Here is a 20,551-nt window from a genome sequence, read left to right on the forward strand (position 1 = left end):
CACAATGTGGATGTGCGTTTTCTCTTGGTGTTCACGTGACCTTTTCCTCCCTCTGTCTTCTCATGCAGATCATCATGGTTCGTCTCCAAAGAGTAACAGTTCTGGCGCTGCACAACTACCTAGGGCTCACCAACGAGCTCTTTAGCCACGTGAGTCAAGCTCCCCTTACACACACACACACACACAGCGCCACGGTTCATCATACCACCCAGATCCTCAAACACACACCCACACATGGACATTCTGTTTCTTACTTCATCTACCAGGAATGCTACTTCGTTAGCTGAAGCTACATCAGACATGCTGTTTTCATTACGATTGAGTCATTCAACGCTGATGCTACCTCTAGTCACTTTTCAATGCTGACCTGGTAATTATAATGATGCTAATTCAACGCTAGCCTGCCTTCATTGACCCTAACCTCTCTCTCGCCCCCCCCATGCCCCTGTCCTCCCCTCCCTATAGGAGATGCAGCTCCTGCGCCTGCTGCCCCTGTCCCCCCACCCCGTGCCTCGCACCAGCCCCCAGCGCCACAGCAAGCGTTTCGGTAGCCTGACCGTGCCCGCGGAGGACCGCGAGGCCGCCGTGAAGGACGCATCAGATCCTGGGAAGGATGGAGCCACAGTCCCACCAACCCTCAGCAGGACCATCTCCATGCCTGTAGACATCGCCGGTGACTAACTAACCCTTTCTGTCGGTCCTCTCGATCCCTCTCTCTGTCCTCTTTTCTTTTCTCTGTCTGTATTGTAACATCGACATTCCTAGTATGTAACTTCAGCTCTGTGGCTTCAGTCCAGTTTTTACTGCATGTTAGGGACCTAACTTGACATTTGACATTCGTGCACTTTATGTTCCTAGAATGTAACTAAGCTCTGTTGCTTCTCAAGACTGTTGACTGTGGCATTTACACGTGTTTGTGTCAACATGATTTGTGTGTGTGTGGTGTGTGTGTGTGTGTGTGTGTGGTGTCTACACACAGGCATGCAGAAGAATCTGCGGTCGGATTTCGACATGGCCTACGAGAGAGGACGGATCTCAGTTTCCGCTGAGGACGGCAACACGCCACCCACCTATACACGGGTTAGCATACACGAATGCATGCGCTCACACACACACACACACACAAAGTTGGATATTAGTTACATGTGTATAGAACATGTATTTACATTTGGAATCAAATCGAAAATGCACATTTGCACTTCAACGTAGACCACTAACTCTTATCTTTGTACGACACAGATCTGCTCTTCCAAGTAGACCAGGCACAGGGTACAGTAATTGACATTCACATTCACATTCATGTCCCTCCATGTTTTCTGTTTCTTTCCCAGGATCAGCGGGAGAGGAGGGTGACCGTAGACGAGGTGCCGTCGGGGGTGTACCTGTACCCCGAGGAGGAGGGGGGTCCGGACAACCAGTTCTCACCAGGACCAGGACCCGTCCCCGGTCGCCCCAGCCCTGCCCTGTTCGAAGAGGCCCTGAAGGAGCTCCTCAAACTCATGAGGATAGAGGTTAGTACTAACTATTACTTAGTAACCTTAGCAACCATCGACTGACCATATACTATCTATGCAACCATGACTCTAGTATCAATGTAATCATGTGGTATTTATCTGATTATTGTGTTAAACTGTCACCAAGTTACTTTGTCCTTTGGGATAATGTACCATGTCTAGACGAGACATTTTGAAACCCAAAAGTGTTCTTATTGTACAAGTTCAAGTAGTACCTCCCCATTTGAAAACATGTCTCCTTCCTGGACATCACCCAGCACTTTCTCCCTCTGACTCTTTATCTAAGCTTCTTACATTTCCATTTCACAATCTACTGTTATGGTTGGCACCGAGCATCTGAAATGTACGATATTGAAAGTTCTGCCTCCTTCCGTGTCTTTGCCAACCCTCTTGATTTGCAGCCCAGGAGAGCAAAAAGGGAATCCAGATGTTGTTTCACCACCAAGAGTGTTTCCTCATTCCCTCCCTCTATCGCTGTCTCACTCTTTCTTTCTTTCTCTCGTTCTGTTCTTTTTCCTTCTTCTGCCAGGACCCCGCTCTGCTGAATGGGAGAGTGACTCTGCACCACGCCAAGGCAGGAACTGTGCTGGCTAGACAAGGAGACCAGGTACTTTACTGAGGCTTGGAGAGAGTGAAGATGTCTTCCCTCTCTCCTCTCCTCTGTTTTAATGCAGGTTGACTGTTTTAATGCAGGTTGACGTTTATTGTCATGAATCTTGCCATGGAGGCAGAACTGAGCTATTTCCGCTAGATGGGCCAGCTGCAAAGTCAAAATTGTTTATATCTCCACGACAATACATACCAACCTGACTGTTTAATCACCAATTCTGCAATATCTGCAATATCAAAAACCTATATTTTCCTTGACATCTTTCCCCGTCCAAGTCCCTCTTTCCCATAAACTTTATTCTCTCCTCCCCAGCTCCTTCCCCCCTCTACTCTCCTCCCCACTCTTCAACCCCTCTAAACACACCAAAACATGAGATGTGAAATCTGAACTCTCTTCTCCTCTCAGGATGTGAGTCTCCACTTTATCCTGTCCGGCTGTCTCCACGTGTACCAGCGGATGATCGACAAGCAGGATGCGGTGTGTCTGTTTGTCACCCAGCCGGGTGAGATGGTGGGCCAGCTGGCCGTGTTGACTGGAGAGCCCCTCATCTTCACCATCAAGGCCAACAGAGACTGCACCTTCCTCAAGATCTCCAAGTCTGACTTCTACGAGTGGGTGTCTAGGGGGGGGGGCGCCGCCGCGCCGCAGGCACTTCCTATTTTTGATTTAACTGACCTGAAAGACCAGCTGTGTTGAATTTAGGCGATGAACTGCTCAGTTGGTCAGGTGTGGTGCCTAGTTGGAACAACATCCTGCTGTACCCGTGGCCCTCCAGGAACAGGGTTTCCTACCCCTGGGCTAAACCCTTCTGTGTGAAAGGGGTATCGTTCACAGTCTGGGCATTAAGCTGGACCATTTTAGTTTAAGCCTAACTTGGGTTTAGAATTAGAGGTATGCAGTTTGTTGAATGATTACATGAAATATACCAGCTGTCACTGACTGTTGAATATTAAACCATCTGTTATAAGTAGGTTGGCTTCAGTTCCAAACATGCATTTCTCATTCTATGTTACAACTGTCTTACTGCTGATAAGATGCTGGTTATTACTATCTATCTGGTCGTGGTAGGAGGGCGGAAGTGGCTAACACTTCCCCTAACCCTAGCTTTATTTATCAGTTGCTGTGATATTTAAGCGTAGTGACTGCCTCTCCTAAGATGCTGCCTGTGTGTTTTTCCTGATCTGGTGTGCTCTGTGCTGCCCCCTGTCTTTAGGATCATGAGGGAACAGCCCAGTGTGGTTCTGAGTGCAGCCCACACCGTAGCCATCCGCATGTCCCCCTTCGTCAGACAGATGGACTTCGCCATAGACTGGATGGCTGTGGAGGCTGGCAGAGCCCTCTATAGGTATCTGGACAAATCTTCTCTTATGACGGTATTTTCAATTTTGACCAGAAAATCTGTATTAGTGAGTTTGTTCTTATTTACAAGCAGGCAAACTTTTTCTGACTGACAATATCTTTTTCTTTGACACGTTCAAATGAACACTGTCCTGAAACCAAACGATTCTTTTTTTTTGGGGGGGGGGATCTGATGAAAACTGAACTGACTGTCCTCCACATCATCTCGTCCTATCACCAGGCAGGAAGACCAGTCGGACTGCACCTACATAGTTCTGAACGGACGTCTACGATCTGTTATACGTAAAGCTAACGGAAAGAAGGAGCTGGTAGGAGAGTACGGTCGAGGGGGACCTCATAGGAGTGGTGAGACTTTGGCCCATTTCTCCAGCTCTCATCGTTCTGGTCTTTCATGTAAAGGCAGAATATGTTGTTGCTATATTAACTTATAAAGCTAATATTCAGAATAAAGTAAACTTAATTTATTTATATTAAACCTATGTGTTTATAGTGTATATTTGTGTTGTATTAGATCATTGGGGACTCTATACCTTTTTAAAATCCCATGGTTTTGGAGCTCTCACGATCTCCTCCTGTTTTCCCCAGGTTGAGGCTCTGACCCGACAGCCCAGAGCCACCACGGTCCACGCGGTCAGAGACACAGAGCTGGTCAAGCTCCCAGAGGGAACGCTCAACAACATCAAGAGGAGGTACCCACAGGTGGTCACCAGGTTGATCCACCTGCTGGGACAGAAGATCCTGGGGAACCTGCAACAGGCCCGCGGACCATTCTCAGGTGTGTGTGTGTACACAGGCATGTACTGTATGCATACACACACTTTCCCTCTTTGTCCTCTAGATAAAGCCATGTACTTCTCTCTCCGTTTTTACCCCCCCCCCCCCCCAGGTTCTGCCCTCGGCCGGTCCAGCGTAGCGTCCAGCCCTGATGTCACCAACCCGGCCAGTAACCTGTCCACTGTGGCCGTACTGCCCATCTGTGACGAGGTGCCAATCAACGCCTTCAACCTGGAGCTCAGCCACGCCCTCAGCGCCATAGGTACACACCTCTAGAGACTAGCATAGCAACTGTCGATCAAACCGGACTATGACTTGAACGTCTTGTAATCACTATTGGCTAATATGAAACATCAGCCGAATGTGACTAGATTCTGTGGACAATAAAGTTGTTCTGTCAACTAAATTGCCACATTGAGCGACCATGATATCCAATTTTATATCTATCAATTGTTCTCTCTGAAATATTAAACCTATTTCTATTTGTCCTTGATGTGTAGGACCTGCCCTGCTGCTGACCAGTGACATCATCAGAGAGCGACTGGGGGCCTCCGCTCTGGATAGGTCTGTTTTTATCCTCTCTTCTTCCTCTCTCCCTCTGCAGTATCCATACCAGTTGGTTGTTCTTAGCTCTCGTTCTCCCCTCGTAACAGTATCCACGAGTACCGTCTGTCTGGCTGGCTGGCCCAGCAGGAGGACATCAACAGGATAGTCCTGTACCAGACAGACTGCAGTATGACTCCCTGGACCCAGCGCTGCATCAGACAGGCTGACTGCATCCTCATCGTGGGCCTGGGGGAACAGGAGCCTGCGCTGGGACAGGTAGGAGGGACGGGGTGAAGAGCTGGAGGTTGATTTGGGTGGGGCTCAATTGGAGGATGGGTTGACTTTTGAAGCTACTCTACTTACAAGCTGCCTAGTTACATTTGTTTGTTCAGTTTAAAACTTTAGTTGTGAAATTATACATTAACCTCATATTTAAGCTGATCTGTAGAGATGATTTGCATCTCATCCTCCGTACTGTAACTAACCAGGCCTCTCTCTCTCCCCTCTAGTTAGAGCAAATGTTGGAGAACACCGCGGTGAGGGCCCTGAAACAGCTGGTGCTGCTCCATAAAGAGGACGGCTCGGGGCCCTCCAGGACCGTAGAGTGGCTCAACATGAGGAGCTGGTGCTCCGGACACCTCCACCTCCGCTGCCCCCGCCGGGTCTTCTCACGACGCAGCCCCTCAAAACTGGTGCGACTCCCTGGGGAGATGCCATGACTTCTTTAGTTTCTTTTTTAAAAACTTTCTCTCTTCCTAACTTTCGTTTGTTTTGTCTTTTCTTTCAATTTGTTTATTCATTCGTTACACACCGACCTTTGCCCACATCTGATTGTGTTCCTCCATTAAATGGAGGATGAGGACAGTTGTAAAGAGAGCTCTGACGATGTGGTAAGAGAGGAGGCTAGTCTGTTTGCAAGAAAAATGTTTTATATATATACTTTAATACCCTGTTGAGCATGTCCTCTTCATCCAATCTATATATATGTTTTTTTTATCCTGCACGGTGTGACGGCTCAAAATGAAGCCCTTTGCTGTTCTACGAGTTTTGGTTTTCAAGAGAAATAACATAGTGCTTTAGCTACAAAGGCTTTAGGAAACCCAGCCCAGGTCGTCTTGGGGAAATGATCCATTGACAAGCTTACCAACCAATTACAGCGCTTCGGTGGATAGCAACTGTCACTAACCAGGCCCAACTCGTTTCAAGCGCTCTGATTATCATCTGAATTCGACTTTGTGTGTGTTGGTGCAGAGGGAGGTGTATGAGAAGGTGTTTGAGAAGACAGCGGACAGACACAGTGATTTCTCTCGGCTGGCCCGGGTACTGACTGGGAACAGCATCGCTGTGGTGCTGGGAGGAGGAGGAGCCAGGTCAGTGGACTTGGTTTTTATAGGAGCACCTCTCTTTTGTGCCAGACTCTCTTTTGTAGATGATAAAGTAGTAGATGGTGTGGAGTAAAGAATGTACATCATCAAATGCATGTTTTCAATGACAGTCACGGGACCACAGCTCTTTGTGTGAGAAGTCCTGTTGATTATTATCAAGATTTCTTGTAACCTAAATGTCCTTCGGTGTATCTGTAGTATCGAATTAGTCTTGTTCTTTCAGATCTTTTCAAATGAATGAAAGGAGTGGAAGAAATGCAGGCAAAGTTGGTCTCTTTAGTCCTCAAAGAGAGTGAATTTCCTCCTCTCTGATTGGTTGTTCTGTCACTCTCGCAGAGGCTGCTCCCACGTGGGAGTGATCAAGGCCATGGAGGAGGCAGGGATTCCCATCGACATCGTGGGTGGGACGTCCATCGGGTCGTTCATCGGGGCGCTGTACGCCGAGGAGAGGAGTGCGGTGCGCACCAAGCAGAGAGCCCGCGAGTGGTCCAAGGTCTGATCCTCCCACCGCTATACCATCATGCACTTCTCTTGTTCCTGTATCTGACCGTTTGACACGTTCCTTTGTCAGGTGACATGTAGCATATTAGAGGGGATCAGTTTGAGCACGGCGAGACACAGGATCACTCGTCTTGACCACATAATGAGTGGTCATGTGGGACGCGAGGTGATTTGTGGATCTGTGATTCTGTGCGCTCCGACTGATCTCAGTCAGACACGCTCAATATGAACCTTTTTGTCTCTCCCTCCTTCCCTCCCTCCCTACAGGCGATGAACTCCGTATTCAAAACCATCCTTGACCTGACCTATCCCATCACCTCAATGTTCACCGGCGCCGCCTTCAACACCAGCATCTCCAAAGTGTTCCAGGACAAGCAGGCTGAGGTGAGAGGTCACACTGTCTGTCAGTGCTACTGGAGATGTCTGTCTGTGAAGGAAACTGGGCCAGTAGACAAACCTTGTGAACAGTTGCAGATAGAAATGTCTTGACTAGAGCAGCTGTTGATACCTGCTCCACATTTTGGAGAGGCATATTTGTTTTACGTAATGTATATCCGTCTGAACGTTCCTTATCCCAATTCATATGGAATGTGTGGTCTATGCAACCACCAGGACCTGTGGTTGCCCTACTTCAACGTGACTACTGACATCACGGCGTCCGCCATGCGTGTGCACCAAGACGGTGAGTGACAGGCAGCTAACCGCTGGCCCCTCCCCCTCTGCTCTATCGCTGTTTAGAAATGGACGACTAGATATTTTAAGTTGCCTTGAAAACACTACAGAAGTAATTGTCCTAGTTCTGCGGGATTTTGGGTAGAAATTGGATATAGCTGTTAGGATAACTCTCATGCAGTCAGATAAACACACACACACACACACACGCAAGTTACATATGTAGTTTATTTAGAGATATACTCCATATGTAATGCTAGTTAGATATGGAGTTTATTTAGAGATATACTCCATATGTAATGCTAGTTAGATATGGAGTTTATTTAGAGATATACTCCATATGTAATGCTAGTTAGATATGGAGTTTATTTAGAGATAGTTAGTTATATGGAGTTTATTTAGAGATATACTCCATATGTAATGCTAGTTAGATATGGAGTTTATTTAGAGATATACTCCATATGTAATGCTAGTTAGATATGGAGTTTATTTAGAGATATACTCCATATGTAATGCTAGTTAGATATGGAGTTTATTTAGAGATATACTCCATATGTAATGCTAGTTAGATATGGAGTTTATTTAGAGATATACTCCATATGTAATGCTAGTTAGATATGGAGTTTATTTAGAGATATACTCCATATGTAATGCTAGTTAGATATGGAGTTTATTTAGAGATATACTCCATATGTAATGCTAGTTAGATATGGAGTTTATTTAGAGATATACTCCATATGTAATGCTATTTAACTCAATCCACTCACGCTGGTACGCTCGACCATGATCATGCATTCCTGATGTCATTCGGCGTTTGCCGATAACAGCTGGCTAATTTGGAGTATGCGTTATGAGATTAAAATCCGACATTTGGGTCATTTAGCTCTCATCCAGAGCGACTTACAGTTAGTGCCTTCACCTTAAGACCGCTCGGTGTTGTTATAATTAGGATTTTGAGATAAATTGGTTAGATTCTGCATGCCTTTCAGCTGTATAATATTAATAGGGGGGGTCATAGAATTGGTACACTGAAAGTCCTCTTTTCCCTGCTTGTTTGTTATGTTCATCCATTGACTCACACTTAATGTATGGATCGTTTTTGTATGGGATGACTGACTGAGTGAGAAATGCACGACCACTAACTGTAGCTAGAATGGTCCTAGAGGCTGGGAGTATGACCCCTGCTGACCTCTTGGAGTCAAAGGCCACAACCTTTGGCTTATGGAAGGAAGCCTACCCCCAAATCCAGTGTTGGTACATGTTGCGTGCCTTTTGTTATCACTGGTAGTTTATAAGAGCTAAGGGATTTATAAAAAGTCATGTATATTAGTTCACGTTATTTATGTACTGAATTCTGGCCACATGGGCAAATTAAGCAAATGAATCCTCCTGGATTTGGGGTGTCAAGGTTGTGGGGTCCTCCAGTTATATCTTCAATGCTTGTCTGCACTTGGCATGTTTACTAACGTCGAGAGCAAAGCTTTACGATGCTCTCTCTATTTACCTATCTCCTTCCTCCTCCCTAGTGTGATGTCACTTCCTGTTGACACAACCTAGTCCACTCCCACTGCTCATCTCTATTGCTCTCTTTCTCAGGTTATTCCTCCTACCTTTCTGACATCTGTTTTTCTGTTTAAAACGTGTCTTTAAAACAACACCAAACAAACCATGCCACAGTGACTTCCCTAATGACTTCCCTTTGCTTACATGGGGACACTTTCACCATCTGCTGTTTTGGCTTACTATTAGCCTGGTCCCAGATCTGTTTTGCCATCTTGCCAACTCGTATGGTCATTGTTGGGTAGATGGCACAAACAGATCTGGGACCAGGCTAGTGTACTATAGGCATAGTGTAGTGTGCTCGTCGCTGATCCTTCCACCCCTGTCCGTGTCAACAAGTAGGATCCAGAACACTCTTCCCTTGCTTTACCCCTCCGCACCCTAACGCCTCTCCCTCCATCCCTCCCTCGCTTCCCGTAGTTTCTCCCAATGTGCTTTACTGCAGCTCTGAGAAAGTGGGCCGTTTTAACACCAACCTCAGGGTTTTTCAACAGGAAGTTGCACCGTTTGCGCATTAGTAACGCAGGGACACTATTTGGTTTGTGCAACACCCCATGTTCCCATAAGCCAACCAATGAACGTTAGTCTCTTTGACGTTGTGTACATTTGGCATCATTTAGACCTTTTATCTTACGCTTGACCTGTAGCTTCATTTCAAGATGGCGACTTTTAGAGTACGGTCATAGCCATCAAGTTTCTAGATCCTGCGTCGTGTGCGCTAGCTTAACTCTCCCCGGCTTGGAGATCTTTCTCCATCTAACTCTTACTTCTCTCTTTCACTGGCCTCCTCCCTCTATCTCTCTCTCTCTGAGAATGTTGGCACATTCTGTAGTAATCCTGTTTGTTGCCGGCTGCTATCTGACCAAGCTAATAATAATTCTAACACTCTTAACTAAACACCGAACAGGACGACCGTGGCTGTTTGATAGCCTGGGAAAGAGTGGAAATGCACAGTGTACAAAACATTACGAACACCTTCTTAATGTTGCGTTTGCAGCCCTTTTTATTTTTGCCTTTTTAGAACCGCCTCAATCCGTCGGGTCATGGACTCCACAAGGTGTTAGAACCGTTTCACAGGGATGCTGTCCCATGTTGACTTCAATGCTTCCCACAGGTGTGTCAAGTTGGCTGAATGTCCTTTTTGAGTGGCGGACAATTCTTGATTTCACACGGGAAACTGTTGAGCGTGAAACCCAGAAGCGTTGCAGTTCTTGACACGAACCGGTGCGCCTGGCTCCTACAACCAGACCCCGTTCAAAGGCACTTACATTTTTGTTGTCTTGCCCATTCACACTCTGAGTGGCACACGTATACAATCTGTGTCTCAAGGCTTGAAAATTCCTTCTTTAACCCGTCTCCTCCCCTTCATCTACACTGATTTTGAAGTGGATTTAACAAGTGACATCAATAAGGGATCATAGCTGTCACCTGGTCAGTCTGTGTCATGGAAAGAGCAGGTTTTCTTAATGTCTTGTGCACTCAGTGTATGCAGGTCTCCATTTTCCAATGAGGTTTCGGGAACTAATACATGGTTCCTTAGAGTGGTTTAGGAGAGTAAATGGACAACACCACTTAGCTATAAGTTTGGAATTCACTGTAATATTAATGCTGTAACGCTATTTGATTATTTTCTATCTGTATTTTAAAAACGAGCTACAGTCCTGTCTGTGCAATCGCTTTTAGTTCTAGAAACGTTTCTTTGTTACCTGACCATGTTCACTGAGGGTTTCATATTGTATACGTCAGATAAAATTACGTTTTTATATTGTATACGTCGAGAGCTCTGGACATGTTTTGCCCCTTTTTATCTCCTGCTCTTTTCTCTCTCTCTCTCTCTCTCTTTTCTCGATATGTACATCTGTCTTTCTCTAGCTCGGTCTTGCTCCTAGGTTTACAACATTTACAGAGACTTTCCAAAGTTCTCAGGTTTTTCAAAAATCACAGTTGGAGGATTTCCCAGAATCAACAAATATGGGAACTTTGGGAACGTTTCTGACAATTTGGAAACGTTTCTGACAATTTGGAAACCTAATCTCTCCTCTCTCCTTTGTCTCACTCCTAGTCTCTCTCTCTCTCTCTGGCTCTGTCTCTCTCTCTCTCTGGCTCTGCTCTCTCTCTCTCTGGCTCTGCCTCTCTCTCTCTCTCTGGCTCTGCCTCTCTCTCGCTCTCTGGCTCTGCCTCTCTCTCGCTCTCTGGCTCTGCCTCTCTCTCGCTCTCTGGCTCTGCCTCTCTCTCGCTCTCTGGCTCTGCCTCTCTCTCTCTGGCTCTGCCTCTCTCTCGCTCTCTGGCTCTGCCTCTCTCTCGCTCTCTGGCTCTGCCTCTCTCTCGCTCTCTGGCTCTGCCTCTCTCTCGCTCTCTGGCTCTGCCTCTCTCTCGCTCTCTGGCTCTGCCTCTCTCTCGCTCTCTGGCTCTGCCTCTCTCTCGCTCTCTGGCTCTGCCTCTCTCTCGCTCTCTGGCTCTGCCTCTCTCTCGCTCTCTGGCTCTGCCTCTCTCTCGCTCTCTGGCTCTGCCTCTCTCTCGCTCTCTGGCTCTGCCTCTCTCTCGCTCTCTGGCTCTGCCTCTCTCTCGCTCTCTGGCTCTGCCTCTCTCTCGCTCTCTGGCTCTGCCTCTCTCTCGCTCTCTGGCTCTGCCTCTCTCTCGCTCTCTGGCTCTGCCTCTCTCTCGCTCTCTGGCTCTGCCTCTCTCTCGCTCTCTGGCTCTGCCTCTCTCTCGGGCTCTGCCTCTCTCTCGCTCTCTGGCTCTGCCTCTCTCTCGCTCTCTGGCTCTGCCTCTCTGCTCTCTGGCTCTGCCTCTCTCTCGCTCTCTGGCTCTGCCTCTCTCTCGCTCTCTGGCTCTGCCTCTCTCTCGCTCTCTGGCTCTGCCTCTCTCTCGCTCTCTGGCTCTGCCTCTCTCTCCTCTCTCTCTGCTCTCTCTCTGGCTCTGCCTCTCTCTCGCTCTCTGGCTCTGCCTCTCTCTCGCTCTCTGGCTCTGCCTCTCTCTCGCTCTCTGGCTCTGCCTCTCTCTCGCTCTCTGGCTCTGCCTCTCTCTCGCTCTCTGGCTCTGCCTCTCTCTCGCTCTCTGGCTCTGCCTCTCTCTCGCTCTCTGGCTCTGCCTCTCTCTCGCTCTCTGGCTCTGCCTCTCTCTCGCTCTCTGGCTCTGCCTCTCTCTCGCTCTCTGGCTCTGCCTCTGGCTCTCGCTCTCTGGCTCTGCCTCTCTCTCGCTCTCTGGCTCTGCCTCTCTCTCGCTCTCTGGCTCTGCCTCTCTCTCGCTCTCTGGCTCTGCCTCTCTCTCGCTCTCTGGCTCTGCCTCTCTCTCGCTCTCTGGCTCTGCCTCTCTGGCTGGCTCTGCCTCTCTCTCGCTCTCTGGCTCTGCCTCTCTCTCGCTCTCTGGCTCTGCCTCTCTCTCGCTCTCTGGCTCTGCCTCTCTCTCGCTCTCTGGCTCTCTGCTCTCTGGCTCTGCCTCTGGCTCTGCTCTCTGGCTCTCTGGCTCTGCCTCTCTCTCGCTCTCTGGCTCTGCCTCTCTCTCGCTCTCTGGCTCTGCCTCTCTCTCGCTCTCTGGCTCTGCCTCTCTCTCGGCTCTCTGGCTCTGCTCTGCCTCTCTCTCTCTCTGGCTCTGCCTCTCTCTCGCTCTCTGGCTCTGCCTGGCTCTCTCTCGCTCTCTGGCTCTGCCTCTCTCTCGCTCTCTGGCTCTGCCTCTCTCTCGCTCTCTGGCTCTGCCTCTCTCTCGCTCTCTGGCTCTGCCTCTCTCTCGCTCTCTGGCTCTGCCTCTCTCTCGCTCTCTGGCTCTGCCTCTCTCTCGCTCTCTGGCTCTGCCTCTCTCTCGCTCTCTGGCTCTGCCTCTCTCTCGCTCTCTGGCTCTCTGCCTCTCTCTCGCTCTCTGGCTCTCTGCCTCTCTCTCGCTCTCTGGCTCTGCCTCTCTCTCGCTCTCTGGCTCTGCCTCTCTCTCGCTCTCTGGCTCTGCCTCTCTCTCGCTCTCTGGCTCTCTGGCTCTGCCTCTCTCTCGCTCTCTGGCTCTGCCTCTCTCTCGCTCTCTGGCTCTGCCTCTCTCTCGCTCTCTGGCTCTGCCTCTCTCTCGCTCTCTGGCTCTGCCTCTCTCTCGCTCTCTGGCTCTGCCTCTCTCTCGCTCTCTGGCTCTGCCTCTCTCTCGCTCTCTGGCTCTGCCTCTCTCTCGCTCTCTCTCTGCCTCTCTCTCGCTCTGCTCTCTCTCTCTCGCTCTCTGGCTCTGCCTCTCTCTCGCTCTCTGGCTCTGCCTCTCTCTCGCTCTCTGGCTCTGCCTCTCTCTCGCTCTCTGGCTCTGCCTCTCTCTCGCTCTCTGGCTCTGCCTCTCTCTCGCTCTCTGGCTCTGCCTCTCTCTCGCTCTCTGGCTCTGCCTCTCTCTCGCTCTCTGGCTCTGCCTCTCTCGCTCTCTGGCTCTGCCTCTCTCTCGCTCTCTGGCTCTGCTCTCTCTCGCTCTCTGGCTCTGCCTCTCTCTCGCTCTCTGGCTCTGCCTCTCTCTCGCTCTCTGGCTCTGCCTCTCTCTCGCTCTCTGGCTCTGCCTCTCTCTCGCTCTCTGGCTCTGCCTCTCTCTCTCTCTCTCTGGCTCTGCCTCTCTCTCTCGCTCTCTCTGGCTCTGCCTCTCTCTCGCTCTCTGGCTCTGCCTCTCTCTCGCTCTCTGGCTCTCTGCTCTCTCTCGCTCTCTGGCTCTGCCTCTCTCTCGCTCTCTGGCTCTGCCTCTCTCTCGCTCTCTGGCTCTGCCTCTCTCTCGCTCTCTGGCTCTGCCTCTCTCTCGCTCTCTGGCTCTGCCTCTCTCTCGCTCTCTGGCTCTGCCTCTCTCTCGCTCTCTGGCTCTGCCTCTCTCTCGCTCTCTGGCTCTGCCTCTCTCTCGCTCTCTGGCTCTGCCTCTCTCTCGCTCTCTGGCTCTGCCTCTCTCTCGCTCTCTGGCTCTGCCTCTCTCTCGCTCTCTGGCTCTGCCTCTCTCTCGCTCTCTGGCTCTGCCTCTCTCTCGCTCTCTGGCTCTGCCTCTCTCTCGCTCTCTGGCTCTGCCTCTCTCTCTCTCTGGCTCTGCCTCTCTCTCTCTCTGGCTCTGCCTCTCTCTCGCTCTCTGGCTCTCTGCCTCTCTCTCGCTCTCTGGCTCTGCCTCTCTCTCGCTCTCTGGCTCTGCCTCTCTCTCGCTCTCTGGCTCTGCTGCTCTCTCTCGCTCTCTGCTCTCTCTGCCTCTCTCTCGCTCTCTGCCTCTCTGCCTCTCTCTCGCTCTCTGCCTCTCTGCCTCTCTGCCTCTGCCTCTCTGCCTCTCTGGCCTCTCTCTCTCTCTCTGCCTCTCTGCCTCTCTCTGCCTCTCTGCTCTCTGCCTCTCTCTCGCTCTCTGCCTCTCTGCCTCTCTCTCGCTCTCTGCCTCTCTGCCTCTCTCTCGCTCTCTGCCTCTCTGCCTCTCTCTCGCTCTCTGCCTCTCTGCCTCTCTCTCGCTCTCTGCCTCTCTCTCTCTCCGCTCTCTGCTCTCTGGCTCTGCCTCTCTCTCGCTCTCTGCCTCTCTGCCTCTCTCTCGCTCTCTGCCTCTCTGCCTCTCTCTCGCTCTCTGCCTCTCTGCCTCTGCTCTCTGCCTCTCTGCCTCTCTGCTCTCTCTCTCTGCCTCTCTGCCTCTCTCTCTCTCTGCCTCTCTGCCTCTCTCTCTGCCTCTCTGCCTCTCTCTCGCTCTCTGCCTCTCTGCCTCTCTCTCGCTCTCTGCCTCTCTGCCTCTCTCTGCCTCTCTGCCTCTCTCTGGCTCTCTGCCTCTCTCTCGCTCTCTGCCTCTCTCTCTGCTCTCTGCCTCTCTGCCTCTCTCTGCCTCTCTGCTCTCTGCTCTCTGCCTCTCTGCCTCTCTCTCGCTCTCTGCCTCTCTGCCTCTCTCTCGCTCTCTGCCTCTCTGCCTCTCTCTCTCTGCTCTCTGCCTCTCTGCCTCTCTCTCGCTCTCTGCCTCTCTGCCTCTCTCTGGCTCTCTGCCTCTCTCTCGCTCTCTGCCTCTCTGCCTCTCTCTCGCTCTCTGCCTCTCTGCCTCTCTCTCGCTCTCTGCCTCTCTGCCTCTCTCTGCCTCTCTGCCTCTCTCTCGCTCTCTGGCTCTCTGCCTCTCTCTCGCTCTCTGGCTCTCTGCCGCTCTCTGCCGCTCTCTGGCTCTCTGCCGCTCTCTGCCGCTCTCTGGCTCTCTGCCGCTCTCTGCCGCTCTCTGGCTCTCTGCCGCTCTCTCGCTCTCTGGCTCTCTGCCTCTCTGCCTCTCTGCCTCTCTCTCGCTCTCTGCCTCTCTGCCTCTCTCTCGCTCTCTGCCTCTCTGCCTCTCTCTCGCTCTCTGCCTCTCTGCCTCTCTCTCTGCCTCTCTGCCTCTCTGCCTCTCTCTCGCTCTCTGCCTCTCTGCCTCTCTCTCGCTCTGCCTCTCTGCCTCTCTGCTCTCTGCCTCTCTGCCTCTCTCTGCTCTCTGCCTCTCTGCCTCTCTCTCTCTCTGCCTCTCTGCCTCTCTCTCGCTCTCTGCCTCTCTGCCTCTCTCTCGCTCTCTGCCTCTCTGCCTCTCTCTCGCTCTCTCTGCCTCTCTCTCGCTCTCTGCCTCTCTCTCGCTCTCTGCCTCTCTGCCTCTCTCTCGCTCTCTGCCTCTCTGCCTCTCTCTCGCTCTCTGCCTCTCTCTCGCTCTCTGGCTCTCTGCCTCTCTCTCGCTCTCTGGCTCTCTGCCGCTCTCTGCTGCTCTCTGGCTCTCTGCCGCTCTCTGCCGCTCTCTGGCTCTCTGCCGCTCTCTGCCGCTCTCTGGCTCTCTGCCGCTCTCTGCTCTCTGGCTCTCTGCCTCGCTCTCTGGCTCTCTGGCTCTCTGCCTCTCTGCTCTCTCGCTCTCTGGCTCTCTGCCTCTCTCTCGCTCTCTGGCTCTCTGCCTCTCTCTCTCTGCCTCTCTCTCGCTCTCTGGCTCTCTGCCTCTCTCTCGCTCTCTGGCTCTCTGCCTCTCTCTCGCTCTCTGGCTCTCTGCCTCTCTCTCGCTCTCTGGCTCTCTGCCTCTCTCTCTCTCTGGCTCTCTGCTCTCTCTCGCTCTGCCTCTCTCTCTCTCTCTGGCTCTCTGCCTCTCTCTCGCTCTCTGGCTCTCTGCCTCTCTCTCGCTCTCTGGCTCTCTGCCTCTCTCTCTCGCTCTCTGGCTCTCTGCTCTCTCTCTCTCTCTCTGGCTCTCTGGCTCTCTGCCGCTCTCTGGCTCTCTGCCGCTCTCTGCCGCTCTCTGGCTCTCTGCCGCTCTCTCGCTCTCTGGCTCTGCCTCTCTCTCGCTCTCTGGCTCTCTGCCTCTCTCTCGCTCTCTGGCTCTCTGCCTCTCTCTCGCTCTCTGGCTCTCTGCCTCTCTCTCGCTCTCTGGCTCTCTGCCTCTCTCTCGCTCTCTGGCTCTCTGCCTCTCTCTCGCTCTCTGCCTCTCTCTCGCTCTCTGGCTCTCTGCCTCTCTCTCGCTCTCTGGCTCTCTGCCTCTCTCTCGCTCTCTGGCTCTCTGCCTCTCTCTCGCTCTCTGGCTCTCTGCCTCTCTCTCGCTCTCTGGCTCTCTGCCTCTCTCTCGCTCTCTGGCTCTCTCTGCCTCTCTCTCGCTCTCTGGCTCTCTCTGCCTCTCTCTCGCTCTCTGGCTCTCTGCCTCTCTCTCGCTCTCTGGCTCTCTGCCTCTCTCTCGCTCTCTGGCTCTCTGCCTCTCTCTCGCTCTCTGGCTCTCTGCCTCTCTCTCGCTCTCTGCCTCTCTCTGGCTCTCTCTCTCTGGCTCTCTCTGGCTCTCTCGCTCTCGCTCTCTCGCTCTCTCGCTCTCTGGCTCTCTCTGGCTCTGCCTCTCTCTCGCTCTCTGGCTCTGCCTCTCTCTCGCTCTCTGGCTCTGCCTCTCTCTCGCTCTCTGGCTCTGCCTCTCTCTCGCTCTCTGGCTCTGCCTCTCTCTCGCTCTCTGGCTCTCTGCCTCTCTCTCGCTCTCTGGCTCTGCCTCTCTCTCGCTCTCTGGCTCTGCCTCTCTCTCGCTCTCTGGCTCTGCCTCTCTCTCGCTCTCTGGCTCTCTGCCTCTCTCTCGCTCTCTGGCTCTCTGCCTCTCTCTCGCTCTCTGGCTCTCTGCCTCTCTCTCGCTCTCTGGCTCTCTGCCTCTCTCTCGCTCTCTGGCTCTCTGCCTCTCTCTCGCTCTCTGGCTCTCTGCCGCTCTCTGGCTCTCTGCCGCTCTCTGGCTCTCTGCCGCTCTCTCTGGCTCTCTGGCTCTCTCTGGCTCTGGCTCTCTCTGGCTCTGTCTCTCTGGCTCTGTCTCTCTGGCTCTGTCTCTCTGGCTCTGTCTCTCTGGCTCTGTCTCTCTGGCTCTGGCTCTGTCTCTCTGGCTCTGTCTCTCTGGCTCTGTCTCTCTGGCTCTGTCTCTCTGGCTCTGTCTCTCTGGCTCTGTCTCTCTCTCTTCCTCTGGCTCTGTCTCTCTGGCTCTGTCTCTCTGGCTCTGTCTCTCTGGCTCTGCCTCTCTCTCTGGCTCTGCCTCTCTTCCTCTGGCTCTGTCTCTCTCTCTCTTCCTCTGCCTCTCTCTCTGGCTCTGCCTCTCTTCCTCTGGCTCTGTCTCTCTTCCTCTGGCTCTGCCTCTCTCTCTCTCTTCCTCTGGCTCTGCCTCTCTCTCTCTCTCTCTCGCTCTCTCTCTCTGGCTCTGCCTCTCTCTCGCTCTCTGGCTCTGCCTCTCTCTCGCTCTCTGGCTCTGCCTCTCTCTCGCTCTCTGGCTCTCTGCCTCTCTCTCGCTCTCTGGCTCTCTGCCTCTCTCTCGCTCTCTGGCTCTCTGCCTCTCTCTCGCTCTCTGGCTCTCTCGCTCTCTGGCTCTCTGCCTCTCTCTCGCTCTCTGGCTCTCTGGCTCTCTCGCTCTCTCTGGCTCTCTCTGGCTCTGGCTCTCTCTGGCTCTGTCTCTCTGGCTCTGTCTCTCTGGCTCTGTCTCTCTGGCTCTGTCTCTCTCTCTCTTCCTCTGGCTCTGTCTCTCTGGCTCTGTCTCTCTCTCTCTTCCTCTGTCTCTCTCTCTCTTCCTCTGGCTCTGCCTCTCTCTCTGGCTCTGCCTCTTCCTCTGGCTCTGCCTCTCTCTCTGGCTCTGCCTCTCTCTCTCTTCCTCTGGCTCTGCCTCTCTCTCTCTTCCTCTGGCTCTGCCTCTCTTCCTCTGGCTCTGCCTCTCTCTCTCTCTCTCTCTGGCTCTGCCTCTCTCTCTCTCTGGCTCTCTGGCTCTCTGGCTCTCTGGCTCTCTGCCTCTCTCTCTCTCTCTCTCTCGCTCTCTCTCTGGCTCTCTGGCTCTGTCTCTCTCGCTCTCTCTCTGGCTCTCTGGCTCTGTCTCTCTCTCTCTCTCTCTCGCTCTCTCTCTGGCTCTCTGGCTCTGTCTCTCTCTCTTCCTCTGGCTCTGCCCCTCTCTCTCTCTGGCTCTGCCTCTCTCTCTTCCTCTGGCTCTGCCCCTCTCTCTCTCTCTGGCTCTGCCTCTCTCTCTCTCTCTTCCTCTGGCTCTGCCCCTCTCTCTCTCATTCTGGCTCTGCCTCTCTCTCTCTCTCTCTCTCTCTGGCTCTGCCTCTCTCTCTGGCTCTGCCTCTCTCTCTGGCTCTGCCTCTCTCTCTCTCTCTGGCTCTGCCTCTCTCTCTCTCTCTCTCTCTCTGGCTCTGCCTCTCTGGCTCTGCCCCTCTCTCTCTCTCTGGCTCTGCCTCTCTCTCTCTCTCTTCCTCTGGCTCTGCCCCTCTCTCTCTCATTCTGTCTCTCTCTGGCTCTGCCTCTCTCTCTCTCTCTTCCTCTGGCTCTGCCCCTCTCTCTCTCATTCTGGCTCTGCCTCTCTCTCTCTCTCTCTCTCTCTGGCTCTGCCTCTCTCTCTGGCTCTGCCTCTCTCTCTCTCTGGCTCTGTCTCTCTCTCTCTCTGGCTCTGCCTCTCTCTCTCTCTGGCTCTGTCTCTCTGTCTCTCTGGCTCTGTCTCTCTCTCTCTCTCTCTCTCTCTCTCTGGCTCTGCTCTCTCTCTCTCTCTCTCTCTCTCTCTGGCTCTGCCTCTCTCTCTCGCTCTCTCTCTCTCTCTGGCTCTGCCTCTCTCTCTGGCTCTGCCTCTCTCTCTGGCTCTGCCTCTCTCTCTGGCTCTGTCTCTCTCTCTGGCTCTGTCTCTCTCTCTGGCTCTGTCTCTCTCTCTGGCTCTGTCTCTCTCTCTGGCTCTGTCTCTCTCTCTGGCTCTGTCTCTCTCTCTGGCTCTGTCTCTCTCTCTGGCTCTGTCTCTCTCTCTGGCTCTGTCTCTCTCTCTGGCTCTGTCTCTCTCTCTGGCTCTGTCTCTCTCTCTGGCTCTGTCTCTCTCTCTGGCTCTGTCTCTCTCTCTGGCTCTGTCTCTCTCTCTGGCTCTGTCTCTCTCTCTGGCTCTGTCTCTCTCTCTGGCTCTGTCTCTCTCTGGCTCTCTGGCTCTGCCTCTCTCTGGCTCTCTGGCTCTGCCTCTCTCTGTCTCTCTGGCTCTGCCTCTCTCTGTCTCTCTGGCTCTGCCTCTCTCTCTCTCTCTCTCTCTGGCTCTGTCTCTCTCTCTGGCTCTGGCTCTGTCTCTCTCTCTGGCTCTGTCTCTCTCTCTGTCTCTCTGGCTCTGTCTCTCTCTCTGTCTCTCTGTCTCTCTGGCTCTGCCCCTCTCTCTCTCATTCTGGCTCTGCCTCTCTCTCTCTCTCTCTCTCTCTCTCTCTCTCTCTCTCTCTCTCTCTGGCTCTGCCTCTCTCTCTGGCTCTGCCTCTGCCTCTCTCTCTCTCTCTCTCTGGCTCTGTCTCTCTCTCTCTCTCTCTCTCTGGCTCTCTGGCTCTGTCTCTCGCTCTGTCTCTCTGGCTCTGTCTCTCTCTCTGTCTCTCTGGCTCTGGCTCTGTCTCTCTGGCTCTGTCTCTCTGGCTCTGTCTCTGCCTCTCTCTCTCTCTGGCTCTGTCTCTCTCTCTCTGTCTCTGTCTCTCTGGCTCCGTCTCTCTGGCTCCGTCTCTCTCTCTCTCTCTCTCTCTGGCTCTGTCTCTCTCTCTCTCTCTCTCTCTGGCTCTGTCTCTCTCTCTCTCTCTCTGGCTCTGTCTCTCTCTCTCTCTCTCTCTCTCTCTCTCTCTGGCTCTGCCTCTCTCTCTCTCTCTCTCTCTCTCTCTGGCTCTCTCTCTCTCTCTCTCTCTCTGGCTCTGCCTCTCTCTCTCTCTCTCTGGCTCTGCCTCTCTCTCTCTCTCTCTCTCTCTCTCTCTCTCTGGCTCTGCCTCTCTCTCTCTCTCTCTCTCTCTCTCTCTCTCTCTCTCTGGCTCTGCCTCTCTCTCTCTCTCTCTGCTCTCTCTCTCTCTCTCTCTGGCTCTGCTCTGGCTCTGGCTCTGTCTCTCTCTCTCTCTCTCTGGCTCTGCCTCTCTCTCTCTCTCTCTCTCTCTCTCTCTCTCTCTCTGGCTCTGCCTCTCTCTCTCTCTCTCTCTGGCTCTGCCTCTCTCTCTCTCTCTCTCTCTCTCTCTCTCTCTCTCTGGCTCTGTCTCTCTCTCTCTCTCTGGCTCTGCCTCTCTCTGGCTCTGCCTCTCTCTCTCTCTCTGGCTCTGCCTCTCTCTGGCTCTGCCTCTCTCTCTCTCTCTGGCTCTGCCTCTCTCTCTCTCTCTCTCTCTGGCTCTGCCTCTCTCTCTCTCTCTCTCTCTCTCTCTCTGTCTCTGTCTCTCTCTCTCTCTCTCTCTGTCTCTGTCTCTCTCTCTCTCTCTCTCTCTCTCTCTGGCTCTGCCTCTCTCT

The 20,551-nt window shown here is 52.6% G+C and overlaps 1 protein-coding gene across 1 annotated transcript in view; it reads left to right on the plus strand.

The window, feature by feature from the left end:
- LOC124004312 (patatin-like phospholipase domain-containing protein 6) overlaps positions 1-20,551 on the plus strand; it is a 47,207-nt gene that overhangs the window by 13,636 nt on the left and 13,020 nt on the right. The window contains 18 exon segments of the mRNA XM_046313129.1: positions 69-149; positions 466-673; positions 980-1,080; positions 1,332-1,511; positions 2,044-2,121; positions 2,530-2,735; positions 3,338-3,469; positions 3,704-3,809; positions 3,811-3,828; positions 4,069-4,258; positions 4,370-4,519; positions 4,758-4,821; positions 4,911-5,079; positions 5,313-5,495; positions 6,055-6,173; positions 6,525-6,681; positions 6,957-7,073; positions 7,302-7,371. Coding sequence (XP_046169085.1) covers positions 69-149; positions 466-673; positions 980-1,080; positions 1,332-1,511; positions 2,044-2,121; positions 2,530-2,735; positions 3,338-3,469; positions 3,704-3,809; positions 3,811-3,828; positions 4,069-4,258; positions 4,370-4,519; positions 4,758-4,821; positions 4,911-5,079; positions 5,313-5,495; positions 6,055-6,173; positions 6,525-6,681; positions 6,957-7,073; positions 7,302-7,371 — 2,329 coding nt within the window.

Source organism: Oncorhynchus gorbuscha, linkage group LG18 (assembly GCF_021184085.1).
Source record: "Oncorhynchus gorbuscha isolate QuinsamMale2020 ecotype Even-year linkage group LG18, OgorEven_v1.0, whole genome shotgun sequence".
NCBI lineage: Eukaryota > Metazoa > Chordata > Actinopteri > Salmoniformes > Salmonidae > Oncorhynchus > Oncorhynchus gorbuscha.